This window comes from Neltuma alba, unplaced genomic scaffold (genome assembly GCF_004799145.2).
Source record: "Neltuma alba isolate B1F8T4 unplaced genomic scaffold, ASM479914v2 tig00011497_pilon, whole genome shotgun sequence".
NCBI classification, from domain to species: Eukaryota; Viridiplantae; Streptophyta; class Magnoliopsida; order Fabales; family Fabaceae; genus Neltuma; species Neltuma alba.
In genome coordinates this window covers 300734-327728 of record NW_021636165.1, presented here as the reverse complement: position 1 = coordinate 327728, position 26995 = coordinate 300734, and the positions used below count along the sequence as shown (strand labels likewise).

The following is a 26995-nucleotide window of genomic DNA, read 5'->3' as shown; positions in this document are numbered from 1 at the left end:
TAAGTGCATCATAATTAAAAATTAAAATCAGTGAGGTTTACTTGCCTCATTGAAAAGCATCCAAATCAGAACCATCAAAATAAAAAGCAAAGAAAATTTATAATAATAAAGCCGTTGTAAATTTAAATAAAGTAAATTCACCTCATTGAAGTTTACTTATTTCCGTATGACATGTAAAAGCAGTTTGTCCTTTCAATTCCCCAAGTAAAGCCATGAGATTCACTAAATTGCCCAAATAGCATCTAGTATCAACAAATCCAAAATAAAATCATGATAATAGACTTCCCTTACCTCAGTAATTATAGTTACCCCTTACCATGAGTCTCCCTTATCATTAGCTAATCTAGCTCTGGTCCTTAATATAAGAACCAGTTGATTAATTTGAGTGGATTAAAAAAACTAGTTAAGTTAGTTATTTGTAATAAATAGGTATTGTTTTTTCTAAAATATCCTTACTAATAAAGTGTATTGGCTATAACTACCATTATTATAAGAGCTACCTTAGAAAACAATAGTTAAATATGAGAGACAAAATAGATTGAGTTCTTATATTTAGAACCAAAATAAAAGTCAAACAAGCTTTTATATTAAGAATCGAAAGTAGTAGTTACCTTTTACGCATAAATAGCAAGGACCATTTTGTCTTCTTATTATTCACCCTACATCATGTGTGCTATAATATTTTTTATATCTTTGAAATGCTCAAAGTATTGGGTACAATTAATTTTTTAATTTCAATAATTTTATAAGTTTGTTTCTTGTGGGCACTTAATTTATTTGTTTTGGTTGTTTCAACTTCTTTTAGGATTACTTTTCCTACGTGTTCATATTGTTTTTTTTAATATTTTTAAATTAGTTTGAGTACGTTATGATTTATGTTGAATCAGCCCTCTAACAATTAATATTATTTGAAAATAAATATTTAAAAATATGGATTCATTATGATATTTCCAAGTGAAAACCTATGTAGTTTGATTGTACACCTATTTTATAGTAACCACATGAGTTGTTTGAGTAAAGATGATTCCAAAAGGCTAAGTTTTCGCGACGGTTCGGAAACTCTCCTCTTCTCTTTCCATCCTCTTTCTTCCTTTTCTTTTTTTAACCATTAGATTAATACTTTAACAGTTCAGATTTAAATCTTTTTAAAATTATTATTAAATTATAAAGATAAATAATAAATTACAAACTCTATTAAAATTTAATTATAATGGTTTGCAAATATACTAAATATTTTTAAAATTATTTTTATAAATACTCCCTCCGTTCCTTATTATAAGAGACAAATAACCAAATTACGTTGATAAAAAAAGTGAAAATTAGTTGAGGACAATTAATGTGTAAAAAGCATAATGTTTTTTCTAACAATATCCCCGTTATAAGGAGAGAGAATATGAGAGAGAACAATTAAATTATTAAAAGAAAGAGAAGTGGGAGGGAGAGAGAGTATGAGTTGGAGACAAAATAAATAGAGATAAAATAGGAAATCAATATAAAAAAATAGAAATAACTTTTAAGTGTCTCTTATATATGAGAACATGTTATAAGCATCAAATGTCTCTTATAATAAGGAACGGAGGGAGTAGTTTATAAAAATTAAAATATTAACTATTGAAATATGTTAATCTGATGGGTAGAAAAAAAAAAAGAGGAGGGGAGAGGATGGGAAGGAAAGAGAAGGGGTTCCGAAAAAGGAAGGTGGCGCCAGTTTAAATATTCTAAGACCGAACTTGTTCCATAGTGTCCTTTTTTGGTTTTGTTCCGGGGAACAGTTTTCCAACACAAGTTTAAACCGAGTTTTGAAAATTTATAAACAAAAGGACAAAACTTAAGCATGCATGGTTTGGTTCTGTATAGGATTTGTCAGCAGTTTTTCCCATAAAAAATACTCATCCGGTTCTAAATATAAGACCCTTATACACACTGATGTAAGGGTCTTATATTTAGAAATGGAGGAATATCAACATATCGACGAGTTTCAGCACCAAATAAAAAATCTCTCTCTCTCCCCCCCATATATATATATATATATATATAAAGTAGAAGTATGTCGAGATTGGGAGTTAATTCAGCCCTATATAACTTGGCAGAACAGCCGTAATCATCTATACTATCATAATTCTCTTCTCTTTCTTTCTCTATCTTTAGGATTTTCTTTCCTCTGTTATGCCTTTTGTGCAAGAATGGACGTTGTAGTAATTCTGAAGCTGATAGCCGCTTGGCTGGATTTCTTTCGAAGCACAATTGGACAAACACTTGACCCTCAGTCGACAAATCCATTGGTATTTCAGGATCTGGCTTGTTCCAACACACTTCACGGTTGACCTGCCACTGCATAAAATGATTCTATTTAATGCTAAGTTTAACTATAATTGAAACATCAGTTATTTATCACCCTACTTAGTGTATATATATTTGTCTGAATAGAAAAAGACGGTAACTGTTGAAAAGTGTTATACTCAATCAAGATCAAGCCAGGGGCGCTTCCCTGTGAACATTTCAATGATAACACAACCCAAACTCCATGTATCAGTGCTATAATCTTCACCCTGCTTAGTCCTTTTATTGACTCATTATTTTGAGAAATTAATATCTCCCAAAATATTTAAGAGGAAGGATTAAGCTTATTGCAGCTAAGTAGGCAACTTGCATTGCAAGTGTAGAAGGGTTTGTAATAGACAAATCTTTGATTTTACTTTAATAAATTTAACATTTACATTTCATTTCATCGTGTTTTTTTCTTTTTTATGTTTTATAAAGAAGACAACAGTTTGAAAATTCATCACCTTGTACCATGGTTTTCTCACGAAAAGAAAAGGACAAAAAAAAAATAGTTGTATAATAATTCTTAATCATTCACAAAAATGATGATAATGTAAATTTGGAAGGGAAAAAAAAAACTCTCTTATTTAATTGTTGGGTACCCCACACACACGGGCGTTGATTGAAATTTGATCAATTAAATTCTCAAGTTTATAATAACAACAAGAACATATAACTTGATGTTTCCACTAACGTGGTCAAAATGAATATCCTAGTTTCTTTAATTTTGCTTCAAAAGCATAGATGTAACAAGACAAGAGAACCTTTTTTTTTTTACAAGAAAAAAAGAAGAGTTAATATGCAAATTTGTTACACTTTTCAATGAGAAGTGTTGGATACTAAAAAAAATTTTAATACAAATTTGTTCCGAAAGTTAAAAAAACATAACACTATTGCACCCTATTAATAAAATTATGACATTAAATGTTAACAGTTTTAATAGTAAAGGGTAATATATTTATGATTTTAAACTTCTGAAGTAAATTTGCACGGAAAAAAAAAATTTTGAGTGGCAAACGCTCTTAAATAAAAACTTTCGAGGTAAACAATTTACTCCTAAAAAATAAAGAAAGTAATTGAAGCCTTCAAAAAGGCTAAGTTTGCGCTTTCTTCCATCAGCACGCTAACTTGTTTGTGCTCTTACAAAGGAATGGTCTAGTGATGCTGCAGCAGATTGCCGGAGTTCTTGTGAAGCAGAGTTCCAGAAAATCTTTACCCTCTTGGCATAACCCTTCTGGTATGGGCAGATGTTGCTGTTCAACACAAACTTTATAGAAGGCCTGCACCTGCTTAGTAAATGAATTTGTTCTGGTTATATAATTAATCAATTAATTAATAAATGAAAGCTCCATATATGTGATGCAGTGTCTCATATAATTCCAAGATTATTTTGATGAAAAAATATACCCAAATTTCTCACTTGTCCTGGCATTTAACCAAGGCACTCCTTCATTAACGCCAGACCTAAAGACTAGCTAGTCATTTGAGTACATTATTATATGCTTTGTCTACTGTTCTAAGATTGTAAGTGTTATGTTTGTGCTGGGTAAAGCAACAATAAAGAGACTTTAAGTTTATATGCAAATAGAAAAGTCATATATATTATCTAATGCAACGTTAGCTCTCTCTCTCTCTCTATATATATGTATATATGCATAGAAGTGTACGTAGAAGTGTTTAGGCTCAAAACTCGGCCGAGGATGCTTCCCTGAGAACATTTTAATGATTACACAGCCAAACTCCATATATCAGCAGCAGAAGCTTCAAGCGATCTCTTATATTCTATTTTTTGAGGAACCTGTATGTACGAGAAACAAGTTTAATAAGAAATACTACTTTATAACGCATAATGTAGTGTATGAAAATGTATACCTCTGGAGTTGCATAGCATGGAGTTCCCAACTCTGAGTGCTTGCCCACAGATTCTGCTACCTATTCAACATAGAAAAGCCAATTAAGTTAATGCTTTCACTCTTGGTAGCATCATAACAGTGCCAAGGGTGTTTATTAAGTACTAGTTCGTCTTTAATATAAGATCCAATTGACTAATTTAGAAAGATTAAAGAAGTTAAATAAATTAGTTTAAAATATTATACTTGTCATTTTCTCCAACCTTGTTTGCCCAACTTGTAAATCGATATATAGTCTAATGATACACATAATTATTTTAGAGAGATCATGTAACATATGTTATAATTAAGTAATTTTTTATCTTATATAATTTTTTCAAATTAGTAAATTAAATCTTATATTATGGACTGAAAGTAGTATATGTGGGACACACCTAATCCTAAAGATGCAACATCATCTTAAATTACCGGAGATATAAAGCCTCATGTTCAAAAATCAACGGCATTGATTTTGTCACATGGATGCATGTGGTACAAGAGATCCAAGAACTTACATGCGTGGCCAAACCAAAGTTAATCAACTTTACTATGTCGTTAGAATAGACAAGCGGATTGTCTGGCTTTATGTCCCTATATAATCATACATATAAAAATAAACAGAGAATGAGAGGTTGGGAGAATAAATTAATTAAGGTAATCCCAACATTAGTTGAAAATTAATTATCCTGCAAGATGTGTGTTACAATGACCAAAACTCATGCAGTATTCCATGTAACAAGTATGGGAATATACCTATGAACAACTCTTTTATTACACAGGCAATCCAACCCAGAGAGAATTTGTTCAGTGAAACTTCGAATTGAAGGTCCATGAAAGACACCTAGTTCCAAGATACACTTCTTCAGTGAACCCAGTTGGATGTATAGAGTAATGTAGCGTCCTACCCTGCTCATTGCATGAACCAATAAGTGATTAATTAACTGTGCATATAGTTCCCTCATCAGCTTCAATTAGGAGAATACTTACAATTTCATTTCTACAACACTTCGAAGTGTTTGGATTTTCCGATTGGCTGGGAATTTTGATTTCCTGAAAGCACATATAAACTTGTTACAGCAACTTGTTACAGGAATTCCACTCCATTAGGAAACGAATTCATCAAACTAGAACGATAGCTTTTATTGTATTTTAGTTTGTGCTATCTAGGAAAGATTAAATGCCTCAGAAACACAAAAATAATTAATCATTTTTTGTATAAGAAAGAAAGGCAGGAATGGCACACCTCGTCCTGGGTGACCTCCTTTCTTGGGAAGAAGTAGAGAAACAAAGGTGGCAGGAGAAGGTAAAGCAGTCGGATGAGCGGAATGAGAAGCTCAACCAGAATTTTAGCATCCATGATCCTTTCAAGAATGGCATTTGTGAAGTTGGGGGACTTATTGACAACTGGAAAACAGCGAAAAGCTTTATTCCAGTGGGAGGCGTCGACGTAGAGACGAAATTGAGGCCTTATTATTGTGCCCCCGTAAAAGCACTGCCAAACAAGAGCTCCTCCCACCACCACAAGTTTTGCAGCCATGGCGGCTGCCATGAATGAGGCTAGACGAGCTCTGAGATGTGAACTATTTCCCCGTACAGTACTCTTTCTCAAACCCAAAATCGATTCAGATCTATCAGTTACATCTTCTAGCTTCTCGGCCATGTCTGCATCATGAGTGACTACCATTGGTCTTTGTCCCCGTTGCAAATAAGTCAATCTATTTGACTACCAATACTATATTTGAAGGGGATCACCTAATATCTTCTTTTTCTAAAAGCAAAAGAAGTAACATTAGTTACCGTTTGTCCCATAAGCAGCAGCAATGGTGACTTCTGAATGTGAGAGCTTTTGGGATGAGTCATTCTTCTTCCGGGCGAACATGTCTGCGGATAGAGTACGTTGCAGGAAGAAAGGAAGAACAAGACACCAGCAATAATCCAACTACTTATCTGCATATAGAGAAGGAAAGACCAAAACTTGATCAGAAAAACGCCAAAAGAGAACAAAAAAACAAGAAACCCAGGGAGCAGGTCAGCGAAATTTACCTGGAGAGAGACCACACTGTGAGTGCAAGTTGCAGAGGAGGGAAGAAGCAAACGGTTGGGTTGGGAATGAGTTGGATTTACCGATAATATAGTGATGAAGACTGCAAAATAAAGAGAGAGAAACAGAGTCAGCAAATATACTGGCCACGCAAGTCATCAGTCGCCATGTTTGACTGAAGTTTTTGATCTTTACCTTGTAGAGCATTGATCTCTTTATTTCATAGAATTATTAATTATACAAAAACTAGATAATTAATTTAGGGATATTATAGAACGAGAGGTAGTATATATAATAGAATATGCCTATGTTATGTATTAGTTTCCAGTTTTAATATTTATTTAGTTTATTCCTCAACTTGCTTGTGTATAAATTTTACTTAGTTTACCCCTTCATAGAGTAAAAGACATGACACAAATTATTAGTTGAATATATAAGTTACATATTTAATTTGTTTCGTTATCAAGAGTATTAATTTCTTTATCATCTTATATCATACTATATCAAATTAATTGCGCGCGCGGGCGTGTATATAAGTTGACGGCAAAAAATTACATATTTCAACGTAGAAAATCCAATTGAACAACCAATAATGACAATTGATCCGTTGAGTAAGCTGGCCTTGTTTAGTATGCAGACAAGAAGGATGATAAAGAAAATATTTTTATATCAATCTATAATATTAAATCAAAATCAACTACAAGCCAGCTCATTTTCACCTCCATAATGGCTTCTCACTCAAAATACTGTTCTATGAACAGTACCAGCTTAGGAATAGTAGCGGCTCAGTTTTGGGCTGCGCCTATTTTTAATTTTGTGTATAGTGTTTTTTTTTTCAAGTACTTTTTTTAAAGTGTCCAGATGGGAGTTTCAAATTTTGAAGTTCCCTCCATTTCAACTCTTTCTCACTCTTTGGTTTCAAAATCTGCAGGATTTCTTTATGATACTTTTTTGACTTCCTCCCCACGTTATATCCAAAGTTTTAGAGCATAATAAGCAAATAAAAATTAATATTAGAAATGTATATGATGATATAAATATGAGAAGTAAATATAAAATTACTGCATATATATTTACGGTTGGCATTAATATTAACAGTTTTAAATTAAAAATTAATAGATGCAGAAATTACTTGAATTTTAATACGGTTAAAAAATCAATATTTAAATATTTTAATGTTTATAATAATTTTTATCTTTGAAAATATAACAATATTATAATATAAATATTTTTTGACGTCGTAATATAAATAGTTTTGCTTACCTTTATAATATAGTAAAATTTTCATATTTTTTTAAATGTGTAAATTTTTGGCTTTTGGAAAATTGAAAAACAATTAATTACAACATATCCCAAAATTGACTGCCACACGCTTTTTCCCTGCAGCACGCTTTCAGTTGTAAATAAAGGTATGCATGTTGCAAATTGACTAGTCCTATTTGTAAATGGGTTCTCTCACATTTATTCACTCACAGACACCTTTTTCAAGTGAAGGAGGTGATATGTAAATGGATTAATTCTAATTGTAAATAAATGTATGTATGTTGCAAATTGACTAATCCTACTTGCAAATGAGCTCTCCCACACTTGTTCACTCACGGAGATCTTTTTCAGGTGAAGGAAGTGATATGTAAATGGACTAATTTCAGTTGTAAATAAATATATGTATGTTGCAAATTGTCTAGTCCCACTTGTAAATGGGCTTTCCCATACTTGTTCACTTGGACACATTCTTTAGGTGAAGAAGGTGATATGTAAATGGACTAATTTTAATTGTAAATATATCTATGCATATTGTAAATTATCTAATCTCACTTGCAAATGGATTCTCCCATACTTGTTCACATGAGGGGCAATATGATCATTTTCTTTGTGGAATTAATATCAGCTTGCCTTTTTAATCCTGCAGTGAAATTTCAGAAAGTTTTAGGGACTCTTTAAAATTAATTCTGTACTGCGGTCCTTAAACGAAATTTCCCCTAATTTTTTTGTCTGAGCAAGCGAAAGCCAAAACAAAAGCAAGAGAGAGGATAGAAATGGACTAGCTTCTCCTGGAAACTGAAAGTGCGTAAGCCCTGGATTTATTCGAAGACCTAGGGGGTTCTTCATCTCAATTTGTTGTTGCGCTATGGCATCGGTGAAATTTAATCGGGGCAAGGAGGAATTGGTGGAAAGAGCTATGTACAGAGAGCGAGCAACTGTTGGGTCCAAATCGGAGGTGAGTTCCGTGGATCGAAAGCGAATCAACGCCGTTCTCGACAAGCAGCTTGAGCGATCCTCGCCGTCCACTTCTAGGGCAATCAACGGCAAGGATAGGTCGGTGCAATCTGTATTGACTGGCAAGCCACCGGCTGATCACAAGGATTCTCGCTCTGCCTCCATATCTAAGAACTCTAACGTTTCAGATGGTAAGCACACATCTCTTTCTCTGGATGAGCCATTCTAAAAACGAGTCAAAGTCATTTTCTTTTTGCGTGGACGCTTGCGTTATTATTAGTATTTGATATGTTTTCCAATTGCAGTAGTTCTGGTTACTATGAGTTGAAGTATGAGGAAAATGGAAGAAAATTCCTACATTTTACGAAGGAGAACGATAAGCATTGTGCGCGCGCATTTTAATATATAGTTTATCCCATAACTAGACTTGTTGTACAGATAGATGGTTGACAAAAAGGTGGAGGCCTGGTGAGATAGGCAGATAGATAATAGTACATCCTGCTGTTATTAATATAAGAGCTAGTTGATTAATTTGAGTGTATTAAAAAAATTAGATTAATTATTTGTAATAAATAGGGATTAATTTTTTCTAAAATATTCTTTCAATCAAATGTTCTAGCTTGACCCGTTGTACTACGTATTCGCCAAATTTTATGACACTTCACTCACTTTGAGTGCCGCCTCATATCTTCTTGACACAAACCGACTGTGCAGCTTCCAGTAAATTTTGTGCGTATGCTTACGGTTTATGTCTTTTCCTGTATGAAGCTGTGGGAAGTTTAAAAATCTTCTTACTCAATTGGATAGTTTCTCATTTCTTGTGTCAAGGAAATGATAACGCACTTGAACTTCTGAAGCAGCTGAAAATGCTACTGAACTTAAAGTGCATAACTTTGTCGATTTTCTTTCTCATTTTGATTTATAGCGAGATGTGAGTTTCTCTTGCAGTATTGCCTGCCGTCCGCAATACAAATAACCAGGGTAGGGGGGGGGTTTTGGCTGTGGTCGTTGGCAAAATGATAGAGGAGCGGGCCTTCTTCCTCGTTCTGGACCTTATCCTCAGAGGCAAAATTTTGGTTATGGAAACAGGTTTTCAAATGGCCGCCATGATGAAAGATTTGTCGCTGAGCTGAAGCTTTCCAAGAGTGAAGAGACTTTGTCAAGAAAGTGTGTTGCTATTCAGGAGGTAGGGACATTCCATTTTCTTTGCTTTATTTGCCGGTGTACCAAGCATTTTAGGGGTAAGTTTGAAGCTGGAATTTTATGTCTTGCATCGGATGTTTGGGGTCATTTCATCCCAAATTTAAGTTATTGGTACTCTATATTGTATCTTGCTTGTATGTGAAACAAATGATCACGTGGAGCTTTAACAATTTAAATGGCGGTAATTTGATTAGTGTTTCCCCGTCACACATTTGTAATTCTGGATATATTTTTATTTTTGGTGGACTGCACTTATGTATGGGTGCAAGGTAACTTGTCAGCATAAGTGTTCTGATCATGTGTTTTCTTTTTTTATCTGGCAGCTGTGTGAAATTGCCTGCTATAGTCGCATAGAAGGTGGAGAGGTCTACTTTGATGATCGCAGCTTGGTAAGCTACATAGAGCTCATCTCATTTGATTTTCTCTATATTCATTTATTCTTTCATGTGTGTGATAACCTGGCTGATATCTTTCATACTAAGTGTTTTCTATTTCATTTATTTAGAGGCTTTTTAAGCGCCTTATCACTGAAGATATTGGAGCTGATTTGAACGAGGGTTATGATACATTTATTGCTAAAAAAGGTACATCTTTGTAACTTTCAACTATTGCTTTGTAACTGTAGAATTTTTATTTTATACTGTTATATGGGAGATATGCATATCAGAACTGATGTTACTCTTTTTCTTTTCTGGTTAATCCCTAATGCAGACTTAGGCTCAGAGGGCTTTGGTGACCTTCTTGCTTGCATTAGAGACAAAAATACTCCCCTCCAAAACATTCATTTTGTGGTATAAAGAGCATAGTGATTTAAGTTTTTGAAAACTAATAATGCTTTTACAATGTAAATTCTGAAGCTTCTTACCTTAGCCTTCTCTTTTATCTTTTGCAGACATTTCGTAACAATCTTAACAAGGTAATGTAGTCAGAATCTCTTCATATGAGAATATATGCATCATTCCTGTGAAGTGGCTATTACATTTGGGCTGTCAAATTTGTCTATTCTAATACTTTTTCAATGACTTCTTTTGCAGATAATGGCCACTGCTTATATCCGACATGAGCCTTGGGAAATGGGGGTGCATAAACGGAATGGAGTTGTTTATCTTGATGTGCATAAACTACCAGAAAGACCAAAGAGTGATTTGGATTGCCGGAGGTACTATACTTGCATATCCTATTATTATTTTGGTCTTTTGGATACTAAGAGAAGTCAAGAGAGCTGTAGTGGAACGAGCAGCAAACCAATGGATTGAACCCAAAGGGAGAAAAGAAGTACTAGGAGATGGGGGTTTGAAATTTCTGAAGTATTTGCAATGCTGACCTAACTATTCTTCCCCTAAGAGAGAAACAAAAAGCAAGGGGGTGGGGTACGGGCTGGGAAGAAGGAGAAAGATCTTGCTGAGGACAAATATTGAGATTGAACTAGTGTGAAATACGTGCATCAATTGGATGATATTCATCCCTTCAGTAATGTTTGGATACCCATGCCCTTCTGCCCTGTTTCATGTTGAGGCCTACATATAAACTTTTGGTAGACAGATGAAAGTATTGACATTAGATCCATTAAATTGTAGCTAGGTGATATGTGATTTATAAAGTAAAGGGGCAACAAAGTGAAGTTTTGCTTATAGAGCTTAGTTGGGAGATAAATGGCCTAATAGTAATTGATTGTCCTCATTGCTTTAATATCCTTTCTAAAATTTTGATCGTTAAGCTTTATAGTGAGTATGTTTTGAATCAGATGTTATTGGGGATCTTGTTTTGAGAGCCTTGCCACTGAAGATCCTAGAAGGTCTGATGGAGAGGGGATACACCATGTTGATGCCAATGTTGAATATTGTTCTGTGATCAAAACAAAATTAGGGGCTCACCGCATTTTGATGGGTGCTGAGATCGATTGCTGTGATTCAACTGATAATGGAAGGAGATTTTATGTTGAACTAAAGACAAGTCGTGAGGTTGACAAAGTTTCAGCTTCCTCGCATCTTACTTTTCCATTACTTCCATCCCATTTCTTCTGTTTTCTTGTTATAGTCATAATATAGGCTTTTAACATGATGTAATCCTCAATGATGCAGTTGGACTATCATACTCAGGAAAAATTCGAGAGAGAAAAACTGCTCAAGTTTTGGGTAAAGCTCATTGTACCTTATGCTGTGAATTTATATGCTTTCCTCTCGATTATTTCTACTGTATCTTTTTCAATTGTGTCCTTCTTTAGCTAGATTTTTGTTCATTGTTCATTATATTGTTTAGAGAATTGAGCTTTGTATTTTGGAGTTTAGCTTATATTTTTTTAAAAGAATTTTCTGCCTTTTTTGTTGTCTTCTTTATGATTCTGCCATGAGATCGGTTTTCTACTATGTAAAAATTACGAGTTCATTGGATTTATTCTTTAACAAGATCTCTATTCTTGATTGTTGCAGATTCAGTCATTTTTGGCAGGAGTACCATATATTGTCATAGGATTTAGGTAATTGTGATGATCATATCGTCAAAACATATTTGTTCTCGCACAAGCTTTCATATAATTGTTTGAGCTGATTATAGCTTGAAATGCATAGCAACTTGTGAGTCAGATATGCCATTCTCCACCAAGCATCCATTGCCAATGTGAAAGCTTGCTTCTGAAGGTTTGACTTGGTGTTATGGTAAAAAAAATATTTTGGCTGTAATGCAGAGATGATGCTGGTCGTCTTGTTCGGACTGAAAGACTAAGAACTAAAGAAATCACTCAGAGAATAAAAATGAAGAACTACTGGCAGGTAATTTTTGACCGCAGCAAGGTGCATGATGCTAATCTTTGCTTTGCTTGGTGATTGCAATGGTGAATCTAACATTACTGGCAGCCCCAAGTTCTTTCTTCCCTGTGGGCTCCCGACTTCACAGATGAGAGATGCTCCCATGGTCATTTTGGTTTTGAGGCATGAAGGAGGATTATATATGGCAAAAATTTGTTTATACATGCTACCATTCAATGACCACTTAATCTTAGGATCCTGATGGTAATGAAACTTGTTGGCAGGGTGGAGTCTGCGTGGCGTTTGCAGATGAAGTTTTATGCTGGCTCTATGGAACAGTCAAGGAGAGTGAGTATTATCGAATCATTCAGTTTTTCTTTTGAGCCAGCTGATTAAAAAGGAACATGACGAAATCTTGCAAAAGCAACTTGAATTCCCGTATCTATTCGTTTGGTTTATATGACGCAATCTCGCAAAATGCATTGTTTAAGTCCCAAATCTATTCGTTTGGTGTTTATTAGTAAGTAATATGCAGATGCCTGGTTTTCAGATGAAGATTACATATTGCAGTTTGCTCCACCTTTCACCCGTTTGGAGCTTCTACGGGCCCAGTCTTGTCCAGATGCAATTATTAGTCATCTTGAGCTGTTGTGAAGAATCAGAGGCCTTTACATCTGTTTATACAATTCAACCTGACAAGAAGCAGGAATCAAGTCTGGATTTTGCCCCTTAGGTTAAATCGGTTCATGGTTGTTTTGATACTTGATGGAAATCCTTGAACAGGAGTAAGCCGAATTTATTAATGAAGAGGAAATTACGCTGGGTTATAATCTTATACTGCTTTTGGGTTGAATGATACGTGATGGAGGGTGTGTTTGGGATAGCGGTGGCAGAAGTAGCTTTTTTTTAATCTGACTTTTATAGAAGTGAGATTGAGTAAAAGTCAGATAGTATAATGTGATTTATGTTTAGATTGAGTTTTGTCAAAAAGTCAGTTTGAAAAGCTGAAACTTGTTTGGATGATAAATGTAAAAGTAAGTTTAGATGTAAAATGATTGAAAAGGACATAAATTTTATTGAATGATACATATTTAATTAAAATTAAAATTATAAAAATAAAAATAGTTATTTTTAAGAATAATTAAAACTAAAATAATATATTTAAATTTTAGGAAAAATTGGGAAAAAATCCTCCTATTAAAAATATAACTAGTGAAAAGCATTTAAATCATAATACAAGCATTCTATATCTATAATATTTACACTTAGTATATAAAAATTTATCAATTACTTCTTACTAATTAAATTTTTAATACAACATTTTTCTCACTTTTCCATATATTTTATAAATGTGATAGAAAATAATAAAAAATAAAAAATTCGTTTTTTAAAAAATAGTTTTATTATTCAAAAAATAATTTCTTTAACATTAAAAAATGGCTGGGCTAAAAAATTTTTTTTAAAAAATACACATCATGCATAAAACATTCTCTCTCCTCCCTCACTCATGGGCCCCACCTATTCAACCGTGCTTGGAGAAGCTAAAAGCCATGAATTTGAGCTTTTGGAAAAAAAGTTGCTTTTAGCCATAAGTTCATTTGCCTCTACGTTCAATCCAAACATGAATTTTAAAGAAAAAGTTGCTTTTCTCAGCTTTTCTGGTGAAGAAGTCCGTTTGGGAGCCCTGGCCGTGATACCAAACACACCCGGAAAATGTTGGGGAATTACGAACGATTTTGATTCGCTGTAGAAAATTAGACTGGGCATCTCTCTGGAGAAATCTCCCGAGGTGTCTGTAATTCTCATGACTTTCATGCCCACAGAATAGACCTAGTAATGGAAATGTTAGGCAGAATACCAAGAAATTGTACTCTTGGACATTCGATGACTGTAGCTCGATGTCTACGAAGCAGTTTACGCTCACGAGGAAAAATTTAGTATTTATAATAATCTTTTTGTATGTCAGTTAACTTTTGTAAGCTCATAAATCTTGGTGAACATCATGCTTTAATTGACAATGTATTAGAAAATTCAGGTCATATTCAGATGTTATAACTGATGGTCAGTAGTAAATTTTGCATAAAGAGATAAAGAGTTAAAATTTATTTTCCTCTTCCGACCTTTTTCATTTTGGGGTCTTCCCCCATTCGATCCAAATGGATATAAATCCCTGTGGTTTTAATTTTTAACAATCTCCAAAATTCAAGACTTATTTTTAGCAATTAGTTGGGCTTGGGCCCTCGTCAGCTTCCGAAGATCAAAGTCTAAGTGAAATGGGCCCGGATGCGCAAGCAGATCCAAAGCAAGGTGGGAATTCGGGTTCCAAAAGCGGGGCATTGAGGGTTGGGTGTAGCGGAACGGAGAATTAAGATTCAAATCCTCGTTGAGAGAGCTGCTTACATTTAGTGGCTGATAGTGTTTTAAATAAATCCAATGGGAGGATACCTGGAAAAAAAAAAAAAAAAGCGACGTACTGGGACAGGGGCGCGATACACTGACTTGTGCTGGAGCCGATCATACTGGAAGAAAGCAACGAAGGCGAAGGAAGACGGGGCTGAAACGCAAAAGAGAAGAGCGAGATGGAGGAAAAGACGAATCCAGGAATAAGCGGTGATGCAATGGAGAGGATATCAGAGAGGCTATCGTCTTTGGAGAACCTATACTTCCCTCGCGCTTTGCAAGCAGCTGCCGCCGACCCTTCTCAACGGAAGGCCATCTTTTCCGACCTTCTCTCTCGAGACGTCACCCTTTTCTTAGGTGATTTCTCTTTCTTCTTCTTCTCTCTCTCTCTCTCTCTCAAAATCTTCTTCCAAAGCCTGTAGCTGCAGTTGCGAATTCCTCAGTTCAATTATTCAAGTAAGCTGAAGTGTAGTTTAAACAACAGGCAGCTAAAACAGTTGTTTCAGCATAATGAGACGTTTTTGATTGGCGGCTAGTTAAATGTATTGTTACTGTAGTAAATATTTTGTATTACCTGTAACTCTAGAATACTATATTACCATGACAGGTGTCATAACACTATTGTATACTTTTATCTATATATAGAATACGCTGGGCTACTGTAGAATAATCAAGGGAGCCAGCTTTCATTATTTTATTGTATACTTTTGCTTGGTACCAGAGCCGTCTTGTCAGCAATGGCAACATCCACTGGGAATCCCACCATTGACTCACCAAACCCTAGCCTCACCGCCGATACACCAATAAACCCCAATAACCTCCTTTCTTCATCTCAGCCGACCCCACCTGTTACCAACTCCCAAGACTCCACCACACCCACCATTGTCTCTACACCTATCATCACAGGTTTCTCGTCTTCCATACTGCCTTTCCCTTTCTCACCTTTTACTTTTGCACCACCAAACCCTAGCCTTCCACTCTATCATCAACCTCATCCTCTACTTCCATCCCCTTATCAACTTCACCGAGCTTCCCTTCAACCTCTCCACAACCCTTTATCCCTAGTCAACCATTACCACTAAACTATCCATATTTTTATCAGACTCCTAACATTCAGACACGACCTGTTCCACTGCTGAGCTCTTTGAATCAAGCCAACTCCATCAAGTTGGATGGAGAGAACTACATCACTTGGGAATCCATGGTACTCCCAATCATCAAAGGACATCGACTGGAAGGGTATCTCAATGGGACTAAACCTGTACCCACAGAATACACTGTTGATGCTGCTGAAAATGTGCATCCAAATCCAGCATTTGAAGACTGGCAGGCAACTGATCAGATCCTACTCGGATGGCTCCTTAGTACTATGACCGTCGACTTAGCCTCTCATATGACTCACTGCAAATCTGCATCCCAACTCTGGCATGCAGTGAAAGAACTCGTCGGTGCTAGCATAAGATCTCGAATCACCTTCTTAAAGAGTGAATTTCAAAACACTCGAAAAGGCACTTTGAAGATGAAGGAATATCTAGCGAAAATGAAATCAATTGCTGATAATCTAACACTAGCTGGCGCATCACTAGCACTCACTGATCTTATCACTCAGACTCTTGCAGGCCTAGATGGAGAGTATACACCGATTGTTGTAATGTTGACAGAGAAGGAGAATCTATCCTGGGCTGATCTTCAGTCCAAGCTTCTTACCTATGAAGCCCGTATGGACCAATTGCAAGCTGTGAACCAGTCAAGTATGTCAACTGCCTTTGCAAATCTCTCAGTTCACAACAGCAACTCAAACAAATTCAATACCTGGAGAGGAAGAGGAGGACGTAGAGGTGGAAGAGGTAGAGGAGGAAGAGGAAACTCAGGAAGAAGGTCTGACAAATACTGCATCCTCTGTGACAAACCAGGACATGATCTGTTGAACTGCTATCACCGCTATGACCGAAACTATAAGGGTCCAAAGAAGAATGAAGGTGCATCTGCCTACATTGCCACTCCTGAATCTATTTCTGACCCTTCTTGGTACTTAGATACAGGGGCTACCCATCATGTCACACACTCATCAGATAACGTTGACTCAAGTGGTGGTACTTCAGGTATAAACTCACTCTCTGTTGGTGATGGTGCTTCTCTAAATGTCACTAAATCTGGGAATTCCAAACTGATATGTGATACTCCTTCTCGGAACTTAGCCTTGAATAATGTTCTGGTTGTCCCTAAAATCACTAAAAACTTGATTAGTGGATACAAGTTGACTAATGACAACTCCAATATCTTTGTTGAAATTCACTCACATGGTTGTTTTGTGAAGGACAAGAAGCAGCATGAGGTATTGCTGCAAGGAGTGACAACACAAGGATCAACCCAAGGACTATATAGGATCGATAATGCTGTTGTCCCTGATAGAAGAAATGAGAACATTGGAGATATTGCTTCTGCTCATTTTGTTTTTGCTGAGAATAGACATGAATCAAATCAGAAATATAAACCAAGTATTTACCTGTCAATTTTAGAAACTTGGCACAGGCGTTTGGGTCATCCTAGTAGTAGTGTTTTAAAGCAAGTATTGAGTGACTGTAATCTCTCTTTGAAGTTGAATGAAGAATTTAAGTTTTGTGAATCATGTCAATTGGGAAAATCCCATAAACTCCCATTTCCCAAGTCTCAATCTCGAGCAGCCAACCCTCTTGAACTCATCTCCACTGATTTGTGGGGACCATCTCCCATTAAATCTGTTGCTAGTTACAAATACTACATAAGTTTCCTGGATGATTTTAGTAGGTTTACATGGATATATCCTCTTAAGACCAAGGAAGAGGCACTATCAGCATTTAAACACTTCAAAAATATGGTTGAAACTCAGTATGAAAGAAAAATTAAAGTCCTCCAAAGTGATTGGGGAGGTGAATACATATCCTTTCAGTCATTACTTGATGAGAATGGAATCCTTTTCAGACATCCATGCCCTCACACATCAGAACAAAACGGCAGGGTAGAAAGAAAACACCGCCATATAGTGGAAATGGGATTAACTCAATTGGCTCAGGCCAAAATGCCGCTCTACTATTGGTGGGAGGCATTCTCCACTGCTGTGCACCTTATTAATAGGCTCCCTACTCCTATATTGAGCAACAAATCACCATTTGAGACTCTTCATCACAAACGACCAAATTACACAGCACTTAAACCTTTTGGTTGGCTTGTTACCCTCTTCTTAGGCCATACAACCAAAACAAACTTCAATTCCACAGTGCTCGATGTGTGTTTATTGGTTACAGTGGCTCCCATAAAGGATATAAATGTCTCAGCACCACAGGGAGAACTTATATTTCTAGACATGTTGTCTTTGATGAAGATGATTTTCCTTTTTCCAGTGGCTTTATTAACTTGAAACAGCCTCAAGATGCTCGTGTAATGGACATTACTCATTCATTTCCTTTATATTTGCAGAACACTCACAATGTTGATAAAGTGCAGGATCACAACATGGAAAAAGCTACTGGCTCTCCAGCATTAATTGACTTGAGGAGCCAGGATGAAGAATCTGTACCTGAATCATCTTCTTCTGACAGTAACAAGAATCATCAAGATGATTCAAAGGAACCTGAGCAACTTGGAAACTCCCCACGAGTAGTTAGTCATGAACAGGAGACATCTCAGGACATCCTTGAACAACGTGAATGTGAACCATCTCACTCTATTGATGACCACTTCATCACTCAAGCACCTCCATCACAAAACATCCACCCTATGGAGACACGAAGCAAGAGAGGAATTTTTAAGCCAAAGATCCCTTACGTTGGTCTCACTCAGTCCCAAGATACTGTTCCCCACACAGTAGCAGAAGCCCTCAAGTCCTCTTTAGGAAACAAGCAATGATTGACGAATTCAAGGCTCTTCAGAAAAATAATACCTGGGTTCTTGTCCCACGATCACCAGACTTCAATGTTGTTGAGAACAAATGGCTCTTCAAGTCTAAATTCCATCCAGATGGAACACTTGCCAAGAGAAAGGCACGACTCGTAGCTAAGGGATTTCAACAAACTGAAGGTATTGACTTTTATGATACTTTCAGTCCTGTCATCAAAGCATCAACAATAAGAATTATTCTTACTATTGCTGTTTCTTTTCATTGGGAAATAAGGCAACTTGATATTAACAATGCCTTTCTAAATGGTTTCCTGATTGAACCTGTCTATATGGAGCAACCTGAAGGTTTTATTGATAAAACCAAGTCTAATCATGTTTGCAAATTATCCAAAGCGCTGTATGGACTAAAACAAGCTCCAAGAGCTTGGTTTGAGAGGCTGAAAAATTTACTGATAGAGTGGGGCTTCAAAAACTCAAAGAGTGATGTTTCCTTATTTATCTACTCAGACAAAAACCAGATTTTGATGATTTTAATATATGTTGATGACATACTTGTCACTGGAAGTAATTCCCATAGTGTAAAATGCTTCATAACTAAACTACACATCATTTTTGCTCTGAAAGATCTTGGGCCTATACACTATTTTTTGGGAATCGAAGCGTTTCGAGATAGTACAGGACTTTACTTGACACAGGGAAAATATATTACAGACCTGTTGAACAGATTTGGTATGAACAATGCATCACCATGTAACACACCTATGGCTGCACACAAATCCTTGTCAATACATTCTGTAGAACCCCTGTCCAATCCCTCCATATATAGAAGTGCAGTTGGAGCTCTACAGTATTTGTGCAAAACACGGCCTGATATCAGCTTTAGTGTTGGGAAATTGAGTCAATTCTTGTCCAAGCCAACAACTGAACACTGGAAAGCAGTCAAAAGGGTGTTAAGATACCTTCGTGGGACAGTACATCATGGCATCCATATAAAACCATCATCATTACTGGACATCATAGCTTATTCAGATGCAGATTGGGCTTCTTGTCTAGACGATAGGAGATCAATTGGTGGATATTGTGTTTTTATTGGTGATTCCTTGGTTACATGGTCCTCCAAGAAACAGAAGGTTGTTGCAAGGTCAAGTACAGAATCTGAGTACAGATCTCTAGCTAACACAGCTGCTGAATTATGTTGGATCTCTGCTCTTCTCTTCGAATTGAAGCTGAGACCAAAGAGAATACCAACTGTATGGTGCGATAATACAAGTGCAGCAGCTCTAGCATCCAATCCTGTACACCATGCAAGAACCAAGCACATTGAAATTGATGCCCACTTTATAAGAGACCAAGTTATGTCTAAATCTCTCAAGGTGCAATATGTTCCAACAGAATATCAAATAGCAGACTGTCTCACCAAGCCCTTGCATCATTCAAGATTCAGTTACTTGAGAGATAAACTTGGAGTAACTGTTGCACCAGTAAAGAAACAACAAGTCACCGATGGCTCAGAAAAGAAGAGGAAAAGAAAAGAGGTTCGAAGTGACAGAGGGAGTTAAATGTATTGTTACTGTAGTAAATATTTTGTATTACCTGTAACTCTAGAATACTCTATTACCATGACAGGTGTCATAACACTATTGTATACTTTTATCTATATATAGAATACGCTGGGCTACTGTAGAATAATCAAGGGAGCCAGCTTTCATTATTTTATTGTATACTTTTGCTCGGCTTAACGCGCCGGAAATTTTACTGATGTTCTGTATTGATTTAGTCTTTTTTCCTTAACTTGAATCTTGCATAGAACGGTATGGGTCCCTACTTACAAGCAATGAACTGCGCGAGTTTGATGCGCTGAAGTCTGACTATGAAATCAATTGGCATTTGAAGCGTCTTTGGAGCATAATGAGCCCAACATCGGAGGAGTTGAGGATGAGGTCAGTCCCTGTGAAGAACCGAAGGCGGGCATACTTGGATAAATTGATGTGCGATGGAGACTACTTCTCGGAAGATGCAATGAGGGAGAGAGAGCCGTATCTACATCACGAGTATGTGGGGAGATTTCAGGACCAAAGCGGCAGAGGCATGGCAAGGCCTGGAGAGCGGTGGTCGGAGACTTTGATGAGGAGGTCAGAGGAAGCATTCCTCGTTGCAAAAATTAGAGGGGAGCAGCAGAGGTTAGGCGTGGCTGAAAGGGACTGGATTGGTAATGAGAGGATTCAGAAGGAAGAGGAGGAGGAGGAGGAAGAAGAGAGGAGGAATGTTACTCGTGATAGACACCCTACTGCGGTAAGACACTATAAACTTACTTGCATTCTGTTTTGGGTTTTATGGGATATATGTCTATTATATTATTGTGTTTTCCAATTTGTCGTTGATGTAGAGGCATAATTGTTCTCTATTATGTCATTTACAACCGTTAGCGAGTGAGATGGCTGGCAATCTTGATGTTCTTTCATGATATCTTGCATTAGATCCTTGTTAATATTTGGTTAATTTGGTTTAACTAGAAGTGCATTAAATATTCTGCATGTTATACAATTCAGATACTGTCCAACTATTTTGATCTCACATGATCTTTCCTCACCAAGATGTCAGGGTACATTCTTTAATTTAATGTTGACCAAGTTGAAGGAGCTTCCCTTGGGGCGATGAGATGATAAATTTGAAACCTCAATGACATGTGAACTCTTGCATGTTTGGTCATATGGTTTCAAGTTGGTTCTCAATGATGTCATGGAAATACTGAAGATGACAATGAACATCGAATTGTTTAAATATAAAACCATTCACCTATAGGTTTGGCCTAATGTAAGTTTGCAGTTAATGTCTCCTTTGTGAAATGTTAGACTGGAACTGGCAGGATCAGTGCTACTTGAGGAAATCGATTTGTTGGGGGTGGAGATGGAAGAATTTCCAAGTTTTTAGTAAACATGATGATACAATATTCTTAATGCATGGACCGATACAGCAATTTTTTTTTGGGATAAATATAATTTCTCATTATGTCTTTTCATGGTTCTCAGTATTATAATGAATATCTATCTAAGCCCTTGGGACAGATTATTTATGTTAAAAATAATAAGTGCATTTATGTTAAAGAAGCCTGCTCTATACTTTTCAAAAGGAATGAGTTTTGGATGTTCTTGCAATGCTGGTGCTGCAGGGGCATATTTGATGTTGTTTCCCAGAGTCTTTATATTTCCAAACATGACTACATAGACAGACACACTTCTACTGGAATTTCCTAAATTGCCTCTTTGAATAAATGTTTATGTCCAAGATCAGGCCAAGGCATTGTTTCCTTTATATTGGAGTCAAGTTTAGGTGCTGAAGCATTGAGTCTATTGATCTTCTTCAAATAGGTATCAGGAAGAGAGAAGAAAAAGGAGATCCAAAAATATGAAGCATGAAAGTAGTTAAAATAGTAAGGCCATTGGGTCTTCTTGATTGTACATAGGCTCATAAAGTATATTCATATTCATGTCAAGGAAACATTGGCAGCAATAACCATGGTATTGTCCTGAAAGAATCCCTTCAAGAGCTTTGCAAAAGAAAATCACGTCACATTAAAGGCATGAATATTGTTCAAGTGAGTTTGGAGGCATTTGGTAGGTTGAATTGTGTACAGGGTCTTTGGCCATTGGGCTGTATTTTGTTGCCTTCATGACATCCTTTTGGGGAACCGCAATAATGATTGGGAGAAAAAAAGGAAAAACAAGGTTTTACAGGTTCTTCCATAAGAAAATGTTGTCTCTAGCTTTGTACATAGCATACCATGCTATGTGCAAGACTAATTTGCTTTTCATGAAAATGCAAAAAAAAACATACAAGCAAATAAATGTTAAACATTTGCATAAAAATGCAATTTAAAATGCCATTCCAAATTTGTGTAATTAGGTATGACTTTTATTGAGTAATGAAAAATGATTAAAAATTATGAATTTACCAAATATAATAATTTTAAATTATTATCATAGGAAAAAGTTACATTTAATAAATAAAATATATTTAAATTAGAAATCATAATAATGTGGAAAATTTTAAACTAAATAGTATTATATAATTAATTGGCTTGCGACAGAGTTATAGTTGTTACAGCATGTACTACTTATAAATAGAGGAGGTAATTTCAATATCATTATTTATATATAAAAATGTGTTATAATGTGTTGATGTTTTTGTGATAAATTAATATTGTTGATTATATTGATTGAAGTGAACTCTTCCCGTGCATCGCACGGGGGTTTATATGCTAGTTCATAAATAAAAGGAATATAAATACTACTTTATACTTTAGTAGGCCCTCAGATTTCACGAGGGTGTGTTTATTATCATCATCATTACTATTAGCAGTAGTAGGAAGACTAGTAGAGTCATGTGAGCGCATATATATACTGCCAGAATGGTCTCAGCGAAATGGTCAAGTCCACAATAGCCGTGTTTTTGGACTGGCTATTTTGTCTCCGTGTTCCTCTTGACTAATATTTTTTGAAGGATAATAATTATGAAGCAGAACTCCAAAGGTTTAGGTGTCTAAAAAGTTTTGTTAAAAAATAAGTTATAAATAATAATTCAAAAACTTCTAAATACAAGAGTTCAAGTTGCAAGCTATATTTTATTAACTCCTACTTCTAAATATAGGAATCAGACAAAATTTATTTTAATAACCTCAATCCACTTTGCTTTTTCTAAATTTATAATTTTTTTACCTAAAATATTATTATTAATTACACTTTAAGAAAGACTCCTAATCAAGAAGCATTTCTAACACAATGACTAAATAGGATAAAGATACTACCTCCAGTCTTTAATATAAGATTTTATTTGACTTTATTCTAGTCATAAATATTAGACTTCAATCCACTTTGTCTCTCATATTTATGCATTTTTTTTCAAGATAGTCCTCCTAATTATAGTAGCTATAACCAATACACTTAATTAGTAAGGATATTTTAGGAAAGACATCACATATTTATTACAAACAACTAACTTAACTTCTTTTTTTAACTTTCTTAAATTAATCAACTAACTTTTATAATTAGGACCGAAGGTAGTACGCTTGTTATAGATAATTAACTTAACTAATTTTATTTATTTACACAAATTAGTCATCCAGAAGTAGTATTAATTAACATCTGCTTAGACTTTCATATTTGTAATTATTTAAATTGAGTCTGATTTAATTTCCAACAAAATCTGTTGGAGAAACTTAAACTACTCCCTCTGTTCCTTATTATAAGAGACATTTGATGCTTATGGCATGTTCCTATACATAAGAGACACTTAAAAGTTGTCTCTACTTTTTTGTGTTGATTTCCTATTTTATCCATATTTATTTTGTCTCCAATTCACACTCTCTCTCCCTCCCACTTTTCTTTCTTTTAATAATTTAATTGTTCTCTCTCATGTTCTCTCTCCTTATTAATGACGGCATTTTTAAAAAAAAAAATATACTTTTACACATTGATTGTTATTAACTAATTTTAACTGCTTTTTTGATCAACGTAATCGGTTATTCGTCAAGGAACGGAAGGAGTATTATTTTTCCTGATATCTTCCGACAATTAATTCCTTGCACCTGCTAGATTCCTTTCTTTGAGATCTAACGTGTTGACCACGCAGTATCATTAACAATGACAACTTCGAAGATATTAAAGAAAGATCCGACAAACTCATTAAATTCAAATGTCAATCAGCAATTTTCTACGTGCGACTGCCCCTGTTGACTGAACTGTTTCGTCATCTCATGCACGCACGCACACACGCATAGTAGCTTCTAGAATTGATGCTTATGACTCTCCGGGCCTGCATGGACATGCAACAAAACACACGTAAAGTACGACAGAAAACATTATTATCTGTAGGCCGAGGGAGCTAGGCATCCACATTTACTTGTAATTATAACTCCCTGATTGATTAGTTGTGACTCTCTATATACATATATATCTGCAAACTAAAAGATTGGACCAAGCTATTATTTGAACTCTAGATATTAATCAAGTTGGCAGAAACAGTAACAAAAGTAACAAAAGAAGACAAAACAGCAACCATATATTTACTATCGATCTTCTCTTGAAATTGAAGATATATAGAGGTCGCCATACAAAATTCTTGAGGAAAGAATGAATATTTCCATGAAGAATGTAATAATTAATGCTCCTGCTATGCGCAAAATTATTGAAGAGATAGATGACTCTTGTTATATATATATATAGACCAATAAATGCCTTACCTACATATATGTGTATGTCATGCTAAAATCTCCCAATACTCCCAACACTTTCTTCCATCAGCAAGCTAAGTTGTTCATGCTTTCACAAAGGGATGGTCTAGTAATGCTGCAGCAGAAGGCCGATCGGCCGGAGTTTTTCGGAAGCAGTGTTGAAGAAAGTCTTTACCCTCTTGGCTTAACTTTTCTGGTATGGGTGGATGTTCCTCTTCAGCACAAACTTTAAAGGAGGCAGCCATCTGCTTAATTATTAGTAAATGAATTTGTTTTAGTTATATACTTAATCAATTAATAAGTTAGAGATCCATATATTATCTAAAGCAATGTTCGCTCTATATATATACATAGTGAAGTTTAAAAGTGTTTACCGGATTAAGATCAGGCCAAGGATGTTTCCCTGAGAACATTTCAATGATTACACAGCCCAAACTCCATATATCAGCAGCAGAAGCTTCAAGCCAGCTCTTATATTTTATTCTTTTAAGAACCTGTATGTATGAGAAATTAAACAAGTTTATTAAGAAACACTTTGTGAGGCATAATGTAGAGTATATGAAAAATATGTACCTCTGGGGATGCATAATATAGAGTTCCCAACACGGAGTGCTCGCCCACAGATTCTGCTAACTATTCAAACAGAAAACGCCAATTAAGTCATAAATATTACTCACTGTTGGGACTATCATTTCAGATTACTGCAAATATAAAGTATATCTAAGAACTTACATGCTTAGCCAAACCAAAGTCAACCAGCTTTATTACGTTGTTAGAATCGACAAGTAGATTGTGTGGCTTTATGTCCCTATATAATCAAAGTAAAAGAAGAATGAGAGATGGGGGGAATAAATTGGTTATGACAATCCCAATAAACAGTAGTTAATGATCAATTATGCTACTAGATGCAAGTGTGTTACCATGACCAGAACTCATGGAGGATTCCACGTTATATATACCTGTGAACAACTCTTTTATTACACAGGTAATTCAACCCAGAGAGAATTTGTGCAGTGAAATTTCGAATTAAAGATTCAGGTAAACCCCCTCGTTCCGAGATATATTTCTTCAGTGAACCTGGTCGGATGTATTCCATGTATAGCAAAATGTGGCGTCCAATCTAATTACATGCATGTGTAGAAAAATGTATTCGATCAGGAAATTGTGTATATATATAGTTCCCTCATTAGCTTCAAGTAGGAGAGTACTTACTATTTTACTTCCATAATACTTTACAACGTTGGGATGTTCCAGTTGTCCGAGAATTTTGATTTCCTGAAAACACATATACACTTATGGTCATGTTTAATTTGATACAATGAACTGTGAGAATATAATCATTTTATTCACTTGTGGAGGATTATATAGGTCTACAAACAAATTGTAATAACATAAAAAAGACGTACATTCTTTAAAGATTCTGCCTTTGAAGGTTCGCGGATGTCTTTCAGTTCCTTTATTGCACAAACGTCTCCGGTTTCCCTGTCAGAAATGAAGAACACATATTTCTTACTAAGAAATAAAAACGATAAGATCAAAATGTCAGTTTACTCATATACCTGTGTCTTGCAACATACACAATCCCATATGCACCATCCCCAATAGGTTGCATTTTTTCCCATGGGCTATAACTGATAGCATGAGAGGTTGAATTAGCAGCAGACTCATCCCCTTCAATAACGCACTCAATGTTGCTAGCTTCTTCCATTTCATCTTCTTCCTGTGAAGCAACCATTACACAGCAAGTTGTTATAGTTTGTGTTATGGAAGAAAGATCAAATGCCTCAGAAACACAAAATAATTAATCCCGGTTTGTGTAAGAAAGAAGGGTAGAAATGGCACACCTCGTCCTGGTTGACCTCGTTTCCTGGGAAGAAGTAGAGAAACAGAGGTGGCAGCAGAAGATAAAGCAGTCGGATGACAGGAAGAAGAAGTTCAACCAGAATTATGGCTTCCATGATCCATTCAAAGAATGGCATTTGTGAAGCTGCGAAACCTGTTAACAAGTGGAAAACAGCAAGAACAATTACGAGAAGCTTGTTTGAGGCAAACCAATCGGAAGTGTCAATATTGG

The 26995-nt window shown here is 35.6% G+C and overlaps 1 protein-coding gene and 1 pseudogene across 3 annotated transcripts; both read left to right on the top strand.

The window, feature by feature from the left end:
- Positions 1-1924: 1924 nt before the first annotated feature.
- LOC114714228 (coiled-coil domain-containing protein 97-like) lies at positions 1925-21493 on the top strand. 3 transcript variants are annotated; one of them, XM_028898958.1, is made up of 4 exons: positions 1925-1934; positions 14943-15173; positions 20500-20984; positions 21294-21493. In XM_028898958.1, exons 2-4 carry the CDS (start codon positions 14996-14998, stop codon positions 21348-21350), a joined length of 720 nt encoding a protein of 239 aa, XP_028754791.1. In that variant the 5' UTR covers positions 1925-1934; positions 14943-14995; the 3' UTR covers positions 21351-21493. The 3 variants fall into 3 exon arrangements, with proteins under 3 accessions (XP_028754791.1, XP_028754790.1, XP_028754792.1); XM_028898957.1 differs by lacking the exon at positions 1925-1934 and having other exon boundaries at positions 14877-15173; XM_028898959.1 differs by lacking the exon at positions 1925-1934 and having other exon boundaries at positions 14878-15173; positions 21287-21361.
- LOC114714266 (decapping nuclease DXO homolog, chloroplastic-like) lies at positions 8381-13269 on the top strand (annotated as a pseudogene).
- Positions 21494-26995: the final 5502 nt, after the last annotated feature.